Source organism: Dendronephthya gigantea, unplaced genomic scaffold (genome assembly GCF_004324835.1).
Source record: "Dendronephthya gigantea isolate DGI-Jeju-01 unplaced genomic scaffold, DenGig_1.0 000245F, whole genome shotgun sequence".
In the NCBI taxonomy this organism is placed as follows: Eukaryota; Metazoa; Cnidaria; class Anthozoa; order Malacalcyonacea; family Nephtheidae; genus Dendronephthya; species Dendronephthya gigantea.
This window is the reverse complement of record NW_021163255.1, coordinates 193,868-209,983: the sequence shown is the minus strand read 5'-3', so window position 1 is coordinate 209,983 and position 16,116 is coordinate 193,868. Positions and strand designations below refer to the sequence as shown.

General features: G+C 36.4%; 1 protein-coding gene across 1 annotated transcript in view; it reads left to right on the top strand.

Annotated features, from left to right (window-relative positions):
- The first annotated feature begins 664 nt into the window (after window positions 1-664).
- LOC114540661 (E3 ubiquitin-protein ligase rnf213-alpha-like) overlaps window positions 665-16,116 on the top strand; it is an 84,236-nt gene continuing 68,784 nt past the window's right edge. Inside the window, exons 1-4 of the mRNA XM_028560783.1 lie at window positions 665-698; window positions 6,370-6,465; window positions 8,993-9,109; window positions 9,319-9,523. Of these exons, the coding sequence (XP_028416584.1) occupies window positions 9,397-9,523 (127 nt within the window). The 5' untranslated portion in view covers window positions 665-698; window positions 6,370-6,465; window positions 8,993-9,109; window positions 9,319-9,396. The remainder of the gene's footprint in view (window positions 699-6,369; window positions 6,466-8,992; window positions 9,110-9,318; window positions 9,524-16,116) is intronic.

Sequence of the window (16,116 nt, the reverse complement as noted above, 5' to 3'; positions counted from 1 at the left end):
ATTTCATCGCTTATCCGTATGTGTATACGCGTTGTTTATCGATTTGCTTGCCCATTTAACAAAACCACACAGGATAACTATTATCCCAAGTACAGGACCTGAAAAATGCACGCTTTGTGTTTGTCCTGGTCCAAAAGTACCGGCATCGTACATGTTTAGTCACTCGGCGAGTGTATCTTTAGGCAAACGAGCGTGCACGTTTAGCGATCCCTTACAAGTTGGAAATAAAATATTCATACAAACGAACTTATTTATTTCCTCGCTGAGGCTCAGCAGCAATAATTATTATTTGCTCGAATAATCAAAATTACATAAATATAATTTTTTGCTCTTTTAGCCCCCAGAAGTTTCCGAAAGAAAGACTACCCGAGACTTTGGTTTTACTTGATAACTTGGTATTACTTATCCGGTATCTGAAGCCGATTCTCTATCTTGATGGGGTGGTTGTCCTCTGTCGCTTGGTTGAATGTTCAATCACTGCTATTGTACTTCAAAAGAATGGAATTGATTTTCAAGACGAATCTGCTGCTGGAAATACCCAAAAGAACAATTCCACTTCTTTTGAACTGAAAGAGATTCCAAAAGAACTGTTATCTTCCTTAAATGATCAGCGTCGATATGTTAAAGAATTTTTAGTAAACAAAGTTGTTAGTAATGCCGAATACCTGAGGTCTTCCGAATGGGGTTATGAATTGCAGGTCAGTGATATCAAATTGTTTACCGCCTGTAAGCAGCTAAGATATAGTGGCGGCCAAGAGCACTTTGATCAAACGAACCAGATACTAACATTTCAGATACTAAGATAATATAAGAGCGTCTTAATATTTGATACGTAATTGTCTAGGAAAAATCCTTCTGCATGTATGTGATCCAGGGATCCTTGCGGGTAACATTACGAAAATAAACTATGTCTAACGTTCGACATACCGAATGATCGAAACCAAGTCAGTCCTCGTTTTTCCATCCAAAATTTTCTTTCTGGTGCTCGCACTAGTTTCTAGAGAATTTCTTTTCAAACTTTTCCCTTTTCATGTTTTTCGACAATGCCTTTGCTGTAAATAAAACTCTCAGTATCATCTAACAACTCGAGAACCGAGGTTGAAAACATTGCTTTGTTTTTCGTCTCGATTAGCCGAAAATTAATTAATGCCGGGTGTAAATGGCGATTACTTGGTTTGATCAATCAAAGCGCGCCCAGTGAACTCTATATATATGGAAGGCTCGCTCTAGTACATTGCGTAATCTAAAAGTGAAGCCAAACATGGCGGATCATGAAGGCTGCTTGGGTACCGAACCAGACCTCCGCGCACGAACGGTTAAACTGCAATATGGCGGCAACGTGTATGAGTGGAACTCGGTCAGTTTTGTAAACACAACAAATATACGGCATAAGTTACCTCTCTAGAAAGAATAATATTGCCAGGTAAGGTTGTAACAAATTGTATGTATTCAATTTTAAAAACTTTGTATCAAAGAATGCAATAAAAAATATATTGCATGGCTATATTTATAAATACATTATTTGAAGATCGATTAGTTATTAATTAAACTAAATCATTCGTTTCGAAACAAAGTATATTTGTTCAGTTGGTGCCTTTTACTTGGTTTCCCTGCTCTCAAAACATTTTCATTGTACCTTTTTGCATAGGTGAACAATCTCAATCTGAAAAATTTATCTGCAATGCATTTAACAAGCCCCGCCACACTGTGGTTGTCAAACAGTGCATGTTTCACTCAAGCAATATCCATGGCTTTCCTGTTCTATACCGTTTTCAGCAAACTTGTAGCTGACTTCTTGTAACATTTTTTCTTTCAGCTTCTTCGTATTGGAGATTTTGTTATGGTTACCTGATGACACATAACACTTGAATACTTGCTCTGCACTTGCCACAACTTTAAGAGTAAACGGTGAGGGAATGTGAAGACCACCTTTGTTGATAAAGGAAGCGAATGATGAGGTTTTGTTATACATGTCATCACATGGTTTGTAGGTTTGCACTTGATTGTGACTGGCTGAGGCTGTAATGTCACCAATACACTGTGGACAGTGTATTTTCTTGAGCAATTTTGAAACTATGAAACCAGAGATGTAGTGTAAGACATACATGGTGAACTCTGATAGAGGCTGCTGTAAGTGCGTAATCAATGATTCCATCTCCACGTTTTGATCTTCTTCAACAACATTGGTTGTAGGTTTCTCTTTCAGAGGAGATGCATGCTTCCTGCTATGTAGGACTGGGATGACGGAATGCTGATCTAGGATCTGGCAGTTGGCATGTGTTGAAGCTGTGATTGAATTCTTCAATACATATGTATTGTTGACTTTTTGTTGTTCCATCCTCCTCTGGAACGAATACAACTCAATATGATCTTGGGAATACTTGTAGGTCAAAAGATATTTGAATGGATTAGTTGGTTGAGTTAGCATCATTGTTGCCATTTCAATTGTGGACTTGATGGTTATAACGAGCCCCAGAATAAAGGTTTTCCTTTTATGTTTCACTAGCAACTTGCCATCAGCTGACTTCAATGAAAGCAGATAGTTTGCAATCATAAAAAGTTCTGCTTCCCAGTGATTCTTACTGATTAGCTTCAAAGGCTGCTTAGTGCCTTTCCCGAATGGACTTCTGCTATTAAGAATATCAAAGACTTTGTCCACATTGCGAATGAATTTCACCGTTGCTTCACTCCCTTGAAATCTTGCATCTTTTGTTACGATGTTGAGGAGGTTGGTGGCATCAGCAACACATGGCCAGAAAATTCGGACATAGTTAACATTCTACTTCCGCCTAAATTTGCATATGGTGTCAAAATAAAGCTTCGTGAGTTTATAGTAAACTGTAATGTGCACAGTACTAAACGCTAAAAATACACCTTTAGGTAGGTCGATTATAATTTGCCTTAATTGCTCGTTGCAGAGCAAGTTAATCTTAATATTTTTATATAGTATTTCAAAATGTTTTATCAATATTCGTTCTGCATTTTCAAAACAAAGTTTTGGTCATTTATCACGTTGAATACCATATAAAACGAAAACCGTAATAGCGTAGAAATAAAATAAAAATGCAGAGCCGACATAAACCTTTGCCAGCAAAATATTACATCAGGATCTTCAATATGACACGAGTTACAAGAAACAACCAGGGCAAATAGCAAAGATGCAATGATTTTCTTAAATTTTGCAAAATTTAAGAATGCGCAATATAATTTATAGTTCTGCAAACGAATAATATTTCAACAGATATGCAAATTTGCTACGGCAATCTGCATATTCCATGTCCGCAATTTCTGGCCATGGATGAACTCAAGGTCTGTGCAGCAAGGTTTACTTTCATCCTGTGGGTCTCATATTTGATGTGGTTATTTGTCAGCATATTTCCCAGCTTCAAGCCATGATCTTGCTGTATTTCATTCAAATTCTCCAAGAACTTCCAGTGAATGCTTTCTTTTTCCACAAATATTGATCCAAAGCATGCAAAAGAATTTTTTGCTAGCTTGAGCATACGACATGGATCCAGAATTACAAATACATCATAGCCAAGTGAAGAGTGTTTGAATTTAGTTACCATGGACATGTATGTAACTCCAAAAATGCAGCCAAGGTGTTTAAAGGTAGCAATGTTGGGTGATGTTCCATCAGATGTGATGCACCAAACTCGAAGACCAATATCTCCTGAATGGATTAAGGCTTTCTTCATAAGTTGCGCTTGAGTAATCGAGTTAAGTTTGTCCGTTAGAAAATATGCAATTGGACACTTCCAGTGGCTGCGTAACCCAACCACAATAAAGACCAAGGCTTCAGATGCAATATTATTGGAAGGAATTTTTATGTCAGTTGGGCCATAATTTACAAAACCAACATATTCGTCATTCTTGGGATCCCATATGGTTTGTTTTAGAATTGACATTGCGTCAAAGACTAAACAACAGTCCCTCTTTTCTGGATGGTCTTTTGTTTCGTTTCTTACAATGCTGAATGTCTCCTTGATGAAGCCAGGTTCACATTTCACAGAGCTTGCCCAAATCTTGATACGGGATGGAGAAGGCAAATTCTTTTACTTGCTCATTGTATCTTCTTCCACTTAAGGCTTTGGCCTTTCCATTCTTTAGCACATGTTGAACAGAGATAACTTGAGGCCATCAAAACGATTGTGCAGCAGTGGAGCTTCATCTTCTTTCACCAATAATTTTGTTTTCAGGGAGTTTATCAGCTGTTTCATATAATTAGCCTTTCTCTTCTGTCTTCTGAGCTTCTGCTGTAATACTTTGGTTCTTCTCCTTTGAATTTCTTTAGGTACTTTATATGCATGAGAGTTTTCTTTTCTTTTGGAGGCTCAACACATTGTACATATGGGACTTTTTTCTGATATTACATTGGTGATTTGGCATAGTTATGGTCAAGCATTACTTTTTGGATCAGAGACTTTTCTGGTTTTATGCACTTTCTCTTTAATTGCAGCCTATCTTCTTGGAATTCTGATATTTGGACCTGAGGTGTCAGGTACTGTGTTGGAAAACCATCTCTTTTCAACTGAGTTAAGCCATTTTTTGTTGCTATGTAGTCTGACTTTAGGAAATGATGACTGCAGATGCGGTTGCAAGATTTTGCATTCCATACGTTCTCTCCAGTTTTATCATTTGTAACTGCTCAGTAAAGCTTTATTTTTGAGTGGAAATCCCTAAATTTTTACCGAATACTATAAGTAAAAAAGTATTTGAAAATCAAAAGCTTGCAACAAAAATATTCCTACACATGTACTGTATGCCAAAATTTCTTAGACTTTGTTAACTTTTTCACTGATGTATATATGTCGTATTTTCCTGTGGCCACTGGCCGGTTGCACTAAATCTAGATCAGTTAACTCCATATATATAGAGCCTCTATATAGAGTTCACTGATCTAGATAGCCCTATCCACTGAATTTGGGTATTTTTAAGCACTCTCAAAATTGTTCCACTCAAAAACCTCAGTATTCGTAAATTATGGGTTCTCTTTAAAGATTGTTAGCTCAAAATTTGTATTTTTATCGCTTCAAGACATTTCACAATTTATATTTGAAAAAGCACTCTCTAGTGGATAGCATTGTCCGTAACCGGTCCCCTGAAATATATTTGTATGTCTTGTTTTGTACATCGTATAATAAATGAGTTTCCAATGACGTTTCGGAGTTTTGTAGATTATTTAATTTATTTTCTGAAGCAATTCCTGAGTTAAAAACATAATGTCAATGAAATAATACTTTGTTTGGGCGGTTAAACTAAATTTTTTGCCCTATTATTTACAAAACAAGGTATCAGCCGCCATTTTGCTTTCTTCCCTGTCAAAATTGGTGGTATTTTCAAATGATTTAATTAAAATTTAAAACCCATTTTTTTCAAAAATGTAAACAAATGCACGTGGTCACATAAGTTATATAAATTGCATTTGACATTGTAGTATTTGTAGTAAATTGTATTTAATTTGAGAAAGCTGATTTTGTCTTCACATACGTGAGCTATGTGCGTACAGCTTTTTATGGTTAACATTTTTTGTGCTTTAGAGTCAGTTTTAATAATTATTACCTGTGGAAAAAAGTGGGCCGGTTTTCCTTTTGTCCTTCTACATTCTTACAACCTCGAACCGCGCAACAACGCGGCATCCTTTTCCTTTATCTACATTTTTTTTTTATCTATCAGCCAAACTTGCAAACTTCCGAAATGTTAGCTTTTTTATTTTTCGTCATAGTTTTATAATTCGCACCTTTAATTCCCACGCGCGCTTCGCGCGTTTTACGCTTTGTGGAGGTCTGGTTCGGTACCCAAGCAGCCTTCATGATCCGCCATGTTTGGCTTCACCGAGCCTTCCATATATATATATATAGATTTCACTAAGCGCGCCAGGCTATATGGACATATGTGTTTGTAAAGCTGGATTGAGTGCAAAATGTCGCGTCAAATTTTTGTTCAAAGAAAATTTTTGCTTGATTAATTTGCTTTTTAATTCTGACCGATCAAGGGATTCTGCTTCAGTCCAAAAAGAAAATCAAGCCAGACGAAACATTTCGTTCGATCGAAAGAGTCCGCCCTGTGGAAAACTGCCTGAACGACGATTGTGGCTATTAGTTGCATATACTTAGTGGAAAAATTAATGTGATCATTCGCCAGTGTATGCATATCAGTGTATAGACGTCAGATTAAAATATATTTTAGCATGTTGCAATTTGCGTTTCGTTTTTTCAATTTAGTTGCGTTTGACCAGTCAACGTCTCGACAAGAAGATAATTGAAAGTATACATTAGGATACGATTTAATATAATTTTGTTTAGTTTAGTAATGAGCCAGAAAATCCTATGAGGAGGCGAAAAAAATACAATTTTTCTTTGTATATAGGCGTGGAACCAACTGCTATCATTATCTGCCCCAGAGATTTTCTACAAACAGTGGAAGGATGAATTTCTTGACAAATTCCAGAAAAGAATAAACAAGGTATGATTAGTATATATTTATTAAATAAAATTACTTCAATAATTATATATCTTCTTTAATCAATGGCAAATACTGTAATTTCATTGACTAAGAGGAGTGTGATTTGAGCATTAATTGCACCCTTTGAGAGTTGTAACAGCTGGCCAATTACCATTCAGGATGAATGATCACTATTACAACAGCCCCCTGTATTAGAACCCTCCACGGTCGGTAGCGGTAGGATGCCTGTTAAATGTAAATAATTTCTAAAAACCCTTTCAGGGAGAATTTATTAAATATCTACATCTACATCTACATGCCTAGCTCTTCAGCACTCCATGCCACTATTTTTAACATGGCTACCTCTACTGCCCCAAGACCGGATAATAAATCTTCTAGATTATATTTGCCAAGCCTATTGTTATCAAATGTTGGTTCCTTAGCTCTTAAAATTGATAAACTTGAAGAGGTTGGGAAACTGAATGAGGTTAACATTATTTGTATTACCGAAACGTGGTTGTCGTCTAATATAACCGATTCCGCTTTTTTATCGGCGATATTTGGTCCAACATGATGTGAAAATTGCGCGAGCCAAATATTATTCGAAATCAGTAGAACAAGTACGATCGTACTATAGTGGACCAGGAAATGCGTAACCGAGTTTAATTTCTGAACTGCATTGTATTTAGAACAATGGAGAGGACAGTGTATTTCTAATCGTTTCCGTTTACTTATACATAGGCTGAATATTAATGATATGTATACAGGGTGTATCAAAAAAAGTGTCCCAAATGTAAAATTTTTGTTTTTCAGGATATTTTGCAGAATTTGGCAAATTTTTTTGCTCCTAGGGATTAGTTAAGACTTATCTGGTATACCTAGGCTAAGTTTGGTTTTTCATTAACAAAATTATGTTACCGGGGGGGGTGTTCCTTTGCAGTGATATTGAGAGAGCTTGCGCGCGAAAATGTGAAGCTGAAATTGAGATATGATTTAGCTGTTTTAAAGTAGGAAAGCTTTTTAATAAACTGTCAAAGTTTCAGGAAAAATAATGCATACTGGGAGCAACGCGCGACCCCTAAAGTTGGCAAATATTTCATTGCGCGCAGTGGATTAAATGCATCGTTGATTTTAGCGTTGCAAGGCTGTATGAATAAATTAAAGCGAGAAACTGAACACAAAGACAAAGCGATTTATTCGTGATGTTAATCCTCAGCATGTCCACCATTTCATTCTAAGCAAACTGCGGCTCGCCGTTCAGTGTTTACCATGCTCAGACGAGCCGCAGTTTGCTTAGAAAGAAATGGTGGAAATATTGAGGATTAACATCACGAATAAAAATCTTGTTATTAAATCGCTTCGTCTTTTTGTTCAGTTTCTCGCTTTAATTTATTCATTTGCCCAACCTTGCATGAGATCGGTCACGCTAAAATCAACGACGCATTTAATCCACTGCGCGCAATGAAATATTTGTCAATTTAAGGGGTCGCGCGTTGCTCCCAGTATGCATTATTTTTCCTGAAACTTTGACAGTTTATTAAAAAGCTTTCCTACTTTAAAACAGCTAAATCATATCTCAATTTCAGCTTCACATTTTCGCGCGCAAGCTCTCTCAATGTCAGTGGAAAGGAACAACCCCCCCCCGGTAACATAATTTTGTTAATGAAAAACCAAACTTCGCCTAGGTAAACCAGATAAGTCTTAACTATCCCTAGGAACACAAAAATTGCCAAATTCTGCAAAATATCCTGAAGAACAAAAATTTTACATTTGGGACATTTTTTTGATACACCCTGTATATTATTTGCTGCAAATATATCAAGAATTGCTTGTAACTTGCTTCAAAGATCAAAAGTAAAAATTCGAACTCCGTCAATCGATGCAGAATATTGCTTAGAATAATTGTGCCAAGTTTCATTCCGATCAAGCAAGTAATGCTAGAGCCTTAGGGTTTTTTTAAAGAGCGTCGCCCCCTAACAACAACAACAGCAACAACAACAAAATGATTACCAGCGGTTAAGGACCAGTTCCTGGTCCAAAAACTCAAAGGACGGTAATCCATCCAAGTGGTGGGGAGAAGTAAAACCTTGGAAGGTTTGTGATCTACGAATACGTGGTACCATCGGTTACTAGATGATGACAACTCTTCTGTAACACATCTGGTCGAGTCATTTAATGATTTTTTTGTTAATCTTACCTCTCATTTTCCCCCACTTACACGTGATATCAATTCCACTCACCTTGACGTACCACACTTATTGCCTACGAAACTAAAACAATAGTCGATATGCTTATACGTACGTACGTTCCTTACTGTTGTATATAACTCAAGTAGACTAGTGATTATTTTTTTAAACTTATTTGATAATTAAGTATTTATAGTATATAATACTGTATGTTATGATAATTAATTGTGATATTCAGTTATACTGCGATTCGAGTTTAATGGCAGAGTCTGTAAAAATGAACAACTTCTACATTTCGCTGGCCAGGCTCTGCAAAGTGTCATTCATTATTCGTGATGCGTATTTCAATGCTTTAATTCTAGGTTTCCGAACTTCGTCAGATTGAGCTATATTGTCAGGCTGGTGACAAGAATTGTAATCCAGAGATCGTAAACTGTTTGAGCAAAACCGCTTTCGAAGCTGTAGAAAAAATAGTGGAAGTGAGTAGGCAAACGCAAATAAATAATAAAATTCCCCCTGAAGAGTGCTGAATGTTTGATTGTTTTTCTGCTGGTCAGCCTCTGTTCTTTATTTACCATTAATTCTGTATTTTGGCGAATATCAACCAATTAAAACCTAAATAAATAAGGTTTTAATTAAATTCGGCTTTTTTCGAAGTCGAAATGTTATAACTGCAATGCTTTTTTAGAATCGTAAAGGAGAACAGAACGCTTTTACTATATTAAGTAAGAAAGACTCAGCTAATGGTATAAAACTGCTAAGGTCAATGCTGGAAAAATCTTGGCCGCGTGAACTAAAGGGTAATTGTCATATGAATGAAAAAGAGAGGGGTGAAGTCTTGCTGAGACATCTTCTCACATGGTCAATATGGCCTGGATTTCTCAAATTTTTTGGTGAGAACTATATTCCTTTAACCTTTTTTTAAGTATGCATGCATATGAATTTCTGTTCCTGCAGGCTAGCTCTTGCAGAACAGATGCTTTTTCCTTTTTTTCTTTCTATCTCTTGTAAAATATTGAGCGAAGTGCATTCGATGTAAAGCATTTTGCGCACTAGTGACCTCAGACAAAGAAAATCCCAGATTCGTACGACAAGTCTGAACAAGGCTTTAAGCTCCGTATACAGACGAACTACAGGGTGTCCCAAAAAAAACGAAAACTATTGAAATCACTCATTGTTAAAATTTGAATGCCGTGTTCACGAGTTTCGGCCCGTGAGGATTTAGTGCAACTTACAAAATGCTAAATGCTTTGTGTTGCTAGAAAAAGGGGACATGTCGAAGGTCATGGTCCTTGAGATGCACATTTAAATATTGTTATCCATATTTGTAAATTCTAAATATTGTTAATAAATATCATTTTTGCGAACAAGCAAATTTTACTGCATTATATGCATGCATGAAAATGAGTATGGCGGTAAACATTTACACACCTGTGAGTGCTTAGGCATTCAAACTATAACAATTGCATTGTTATGGGTGATTTCAATAGTTTTCGTTTTTTTTGGGACACCCTGTAGTTTTATATGACAAGTATTGGCAATTTCAGTGTGTATGTACAACAAATTTTCTATGACAATTTTTTTCTTTGACAAGATTTATTTGCTCGTGTTAACGTGCCAACAAATTTACTTTGACAATTTATTTTACAGTTAGCGGTGTAATCGTACAGCAGAAAACGTAAGCCCGCTAACAGGCGCCATTTTAAAATTTCATTTCTGAATAATGTAATAGCGTAAGGATTGTAATGTAATAATAACGTAATTCAGTCTTTTTTCCTATTTCTATCTCTATATGATTCCGAGTTAATAATCTACTAGAAATACATTGCATGCAAAGTCCCCTCGCCTGAAGCAATAAATAGAGATTTCTTAATGGGAAGTGCTGACGTATGGTATTTTCGCACGCGTTAATTTGTTTTCACAAAGCGAACGAGCGAGTGAGCTTTGTGAAAACAAATTAACAAGTACGAAAATACCATACGTCAGCACTTCCCATTACTAAATTTGTTTATTTTATAGATATCGAGGTTTTTTATAAACACTACAAAATTTTTTTAATTTATTCTTGGTAATTGTAAATCGTTCAGTCTGAGTACATCTGAGTAGTCTGAGTAAAACTGCAACTTTTAGCAATTAATACAACAGCCTTATAATTCCAATCTTCCGTGAATTATAGGTATTAAATAACACGAATAACGAGCTCAAGATTGTTTCAAAAACGGAGGAAAATAATACATAAACATAAGCGTAATTTCAATCTAAATAAACAGGGGGACTGTCTTCATCTGACGAGTCTAAAAGTTTTATTCGCTTAAAAGAACGTTTCGTTGTCGATACTGTTGTGGGTGATTTGTTTACAGTATTTATGTTAATACTAAATTGTCCACCGTGAATTACTGCTCCAGCAAAGAGGCCTTTAGCCGCTGTCATTGGGTCATTAAGTGTGGATTCCGCGTGAGTACTGCTAAACGCCATTGTTTCACGTTGCCTTTGGGCCGTTAACATGCGTTGGTCATTTTGGTTCTGACTCACATGTTCAAAGGCATTTCTCTCCGAGCTCGAGCTCAAGATGTTGGACATAGTTTTCTGTTGTTGTTCTGAAATGTGACTGTAATTGTTGATACTTTGAATGTTTTTGTGACCAGAAAGCTGCATAATGTGAGTAGGAGGAACTTCGTTGTCGTTTAACTTTTGCACCATTCTCTTGCGGGCGCTGTGATTTGTCAATCGCTGGCAGTCGAACCCGGCTTTTGTTGCCATATTCTTCATCAAACTATTGAGTTTGTTAACCCCCATAGCATTTGTTTTGAACCAGCTTTTACCGGATGAAGGATTTTTAATATGATTAATTCCAAGGTAGAAAGGCGCTTCGGGTTTATTCATAGGGTCTGGTCTTTTATGGCAATACGTTTTGTAAATTTCCACTGGATCTCTGTCACGCGAACCGTTCGGAACTGCGAATGCTTTTGGTTTGACAGCTCTTATGTTACGAGGTTCTGCACCAGTTCTTGTTTTTGTCTGGCGCTCCGAGTATTCCAAATACTCAGTTCCATCGGCTGCTGTGATAAGCTTAACGTCTCCCCAACACATTTGTCGGTGCTCGTCGCAACCTCGAAGACCAAAATGCAGCGAGTTGAATAACCAAAGTGTATTTAGAAGCGCTTCGTTATTTGACAGTCCAAGAAGATTCTTTTCATAAAGAATGTTTATCTGGTCATCCGTCAAGGCTTCAGCTGCATTTGGCTTGTTGCCTTTGCCTTTTTTCTTGAGTTGTTTACTTCTAGCTTGAAGACATTTTCGTGTCTTCTCAAATGCAAGATCTTCGACAATATTCGCAGTATATTTATGCTCTTTCAAATAGCGATGAAAACTCGATAGGAAGCCCCGAAGGCTCGACGGTTCGTGTTCTTCACCGTCTTTTCTTTTGACACTCAAAATGAACTCAGAGAGATAGTCATTTAGTTCTTCGACTTGCAGTTCTTCGGGATTTCGCAGTTCGTCTTTCTGTCTCAAAAACTCAACAAGCAAATTTACGTCTTTTTTTGTTTTAGCACGAGTGTTTTTGTTTTCTTGATCAATAATATATTCATCAATTGTTTTTTCTAGTGTTGAGAATCATTACCAGAAATTTGCGACATGATAATTTGCATGTATACTAATTTGCATTTAACTTTCAGTATAATGGCCTTCAACTTTTACTATAAAATACATATAGTAAATATACAAAACTTAAAAATGCCCTTGCCCTAGACCTTGCCCACTGTTTGCCGACCTCTAGATCGGTAGAGCAGCTGTTTAGAAACGTTTTGGTGACAGGATTTTTTAGCTTGGGCATTTCTGCATTCGGCCAAATTTAAAAATATATTGCTCAAAGTTTTGTCCGTGTGCTGTCCACGAACTTATAAAATCGCTCACATTGATTCGAATATTTCGATTCAGGTAGTTGATGAATTGACGTATAATGTACCCAAAAAATTGTTTAAGATATTCTCTTTCGTATTTGTGTATAAACTTTTCTATACGGCTCGGATTTTTACTGCAATCACTTTAAAAAATATTATCAGTCTTGTCTGGAACTTGAACAATACGAAGGCTATATACACATTTGTTCACAATCATTTGGCCGAACGTAGAAATACCTAAGGAAAGTAATTCGATCATTAAAACGTTGGGAAACGGCTGTTCTATTGATCCAAAGGTCGGCAAACAGTGGGCAAGATCTAGGTCAACGGCATTTTTAGGTTTTGTATATTTACTATATGTATTTTATAGTGAAAGTTGAAGGCCATTATGCTGAAAGTTAAATGCAAATTAGTATACATGCAAATTATCATGTCGCAAATTTCTGGTAATGCTTTCCCCAGCTATAGACATTGTCAAACTTAACTTGCAATCTAAACTTAAGTAAACTTATAACGCCAAGAAAATTCAAAATAACAAACCGGCAAACTCCTTGCCGTTCTGAATTTGCTCGTACAAAAATATAGGGTCACTCTGATTGGTTGAAACGTTTTTCGCACGTGTGGAAAATTCGTTTCACGTTTCTGATTCGCTAGTGTTCGTTTAGAACAAATCTTGAAATAATTCTTCACTCCGGTAAATTTATTCGAAAATCTCGGCATCTATATAATAAACTTATATTTCTATCACTGAAATTCTATATTACTCGCAGTTTCTGCTGATTGATCGAAGCCGTGTAAGTAAAATCCTATATCTTGATACAATTATAAAGTTGACTCTCGAGCTATCACATTCAACTATAATCGTAATTCATTTTAAATTGTGCTACGAATAGTTTTAAATACTACAATTTTTAGCGAAATTTCAATTCCTTTTTAAAAAGATTGACCTTTAAAAATAAATGCTTTCCCAATCAAAATCATTTTAACGAAATTGACGAATAAATTCAAAGAGGTGTCGTACGTTTGTTGATAAATCTACAAGTTAAACTTACGAAATACTTGCATGCTCTAAAATACAAAATCTATTTGAATCAAAGTTTTTCTATCCGAAAGCATCATCTACTTTACATTTTAATCACTTTTACGAGTGAATTTTTCCGTATATTTTCAAAACCATCCAAATGAAAAATATTTTTTAAAAAGTATAATTCAAATTATCAGTTATGCTGACGCGAACCAAAATTTTAATTTAGCCAATCGCACGCTTGCAAGCGTTTGCTGGTTACCAGTTTTAACTCATCTTAAACTCATGCATGGGCATAACTTACAAAAACGCCCAACGTCCATGACATAATGGCGGACAACTTTAATTTCGCATTTGCATTCCCGGGCGTAATCAAAATCTCCGGGCGGAATTAGTACCCTCGCCCGGTGCTTCGCACCGGCTCGGGGATAATAATCTCGTTTTCGGAGCCTATGGTTCTATGACTGCGAAGTTTCAATTGATGGGTTGCTTAGTCCTACTTATCTTAATGCTAAATTGAAAATAACTAGGAAAAGTTAGCCAGTTAATATCTGACTTTTATTTCAATAATTTTTATCCCGACCGCGGGGTCCATGAATAAGACGGCATGCAAGAATAATTTTCAGTTGTCTCTACCATGCACAATGAATTGGCTAATCCTTTGTGTCCCCCTAGTATAATTATGTCGAACCTCGTGGGCTTTGAGTTTTAACAAAGGAGCAGATCAGTTATCTGTAGTTGTCATGATAAAACACAGCCGATATAGCGAGTTATATAATAACATTAGAATTTCAAGCAATTTTATTGGTCGAGAGCCATGATCTATAAGAACGTACGAACGGAATGACGTCACAGAAAATATTAACAAATTTGATCAGTAATGGCTTGTTTATTTTGTCACCTCGCCCCGGCGGCTCGTGGCCCCTTTTTTAGTTCTTATCACAAATAAAGTCACACTGTGTTAGATTATTGAACATAATTGCACTGGTATAGTCAAGAACTAAGTGTCCGTTCAGAGCTTTTACATACATACATACATTACATATATTAACATATTACTCACCTCCAGGTTTAGCAGTTCATCGTCCCGTTTAGTAAAAGCATGCAGTGAATTAAACCAATAAATTACTAATATAATCGCAAAATGTTCTTCGTTAAAAACCAAAACAGCGTAAACCAGGTTGTGTTCTAATGTCGAAAAAACTACAGGGTGTATCAAAAAAAATGTCCCAAATGTAAAATTTCCGTTTTTCAGGATATTTTGCAGAATTTGGCAAATTTTTGTGTTCCTAGAGATAGTTAAGACTTATCTGGTATACCTAGGCCAAGTTTGGATTTTCATTAACAAAATTACGTTACCGGGGGCGTGGTTCCTTTCCGCTGATATTGAGAGGGCTTGCGCGCGAAAATGTGAAGCTGAAATTGAGATATTACCTAGCTGTCTAAAAGTAAGAAAGCTTTTTAATAAACTGCCAAAGTTTCAGGAAAAATAATGCAAACTGGGAGCAACGCGCGACCCCTGAAAGTGACAAATATTTCATTGCGCGCAGTGGATTAAATGCATGGTTGATTTTAGCGTGACCGATCTCATGCAAGCCTGGGCAAATGAATAAATTAAAGCGAGAAACTGAACAAGAAGACGAAGCGATTTAATAACAAGATTTTTATTCTTGAGGTTAATCCTCAACATTTCCACCATTTCTTTCTAAGCAAACTGCGGCTCGTCTGAGCATGGTAAACACTGAACGGCGAACCACATTTGTCTGTCCTGCTTCCTATTATCCATTTCGTTCGAAATTCTTTCTTGCAAATCGCCTACTCTACCACCGGCAAATCTAGGCGAATGGACAGACAAATGGTTCGCTGTTCAGTGTTTAGTATGCTCAGACAAGCCGCAGTTTGCTTAGAATGAAATGGTGGACATGCTGAGGATTAACATCACGAATAAATCGCTTTGTTTTTGTGTTCAGTTTCTCACTTTAATTTATTCATTTGCCCAGCCTTACATGAGATCGGTCACGCTAAAATCAACGATGCATTTAATCCACTGCGCGCAATGAAATATTCGGCACCTTTAGGGGTCGCGCGTTGCTCCCAGTTTGCATTATTTTTCCTGAAACTTTGGCAGTTTATTAAAAAGCTTTCCTACTTTTAGACAGCTAAATAATATCTCAATTTCTAGGAACTATCTCTAGGAACACAAAAATTTGCCAAATTCTGCAAAATATCCTGAAAACGGAAATTTTACATTTGGGACATTTTTTTTGATACACCCTGTAGTGTCGTTCACTCCCCCTCGTTTGAAGAATATTCTAAAATGTGACGTCATGTCCCGGAAAATGATGTTATAACTAATCAAACACGCACAATATTAAGATGTTGACAAGATATAGCTCGCGTGAAAAGAATGGATCATGTTAAGTCTGAAGAAGTCGCCAGTCAAGTATAGTATTACGAGATAATTATAACAGTAATGATTGCTTTAGAAGGTTTAAAAACGAACTTTCTCTGAGCCTCATTTTTACAATTGATTTCTGCGTTATTTAATATAGACCAGAAT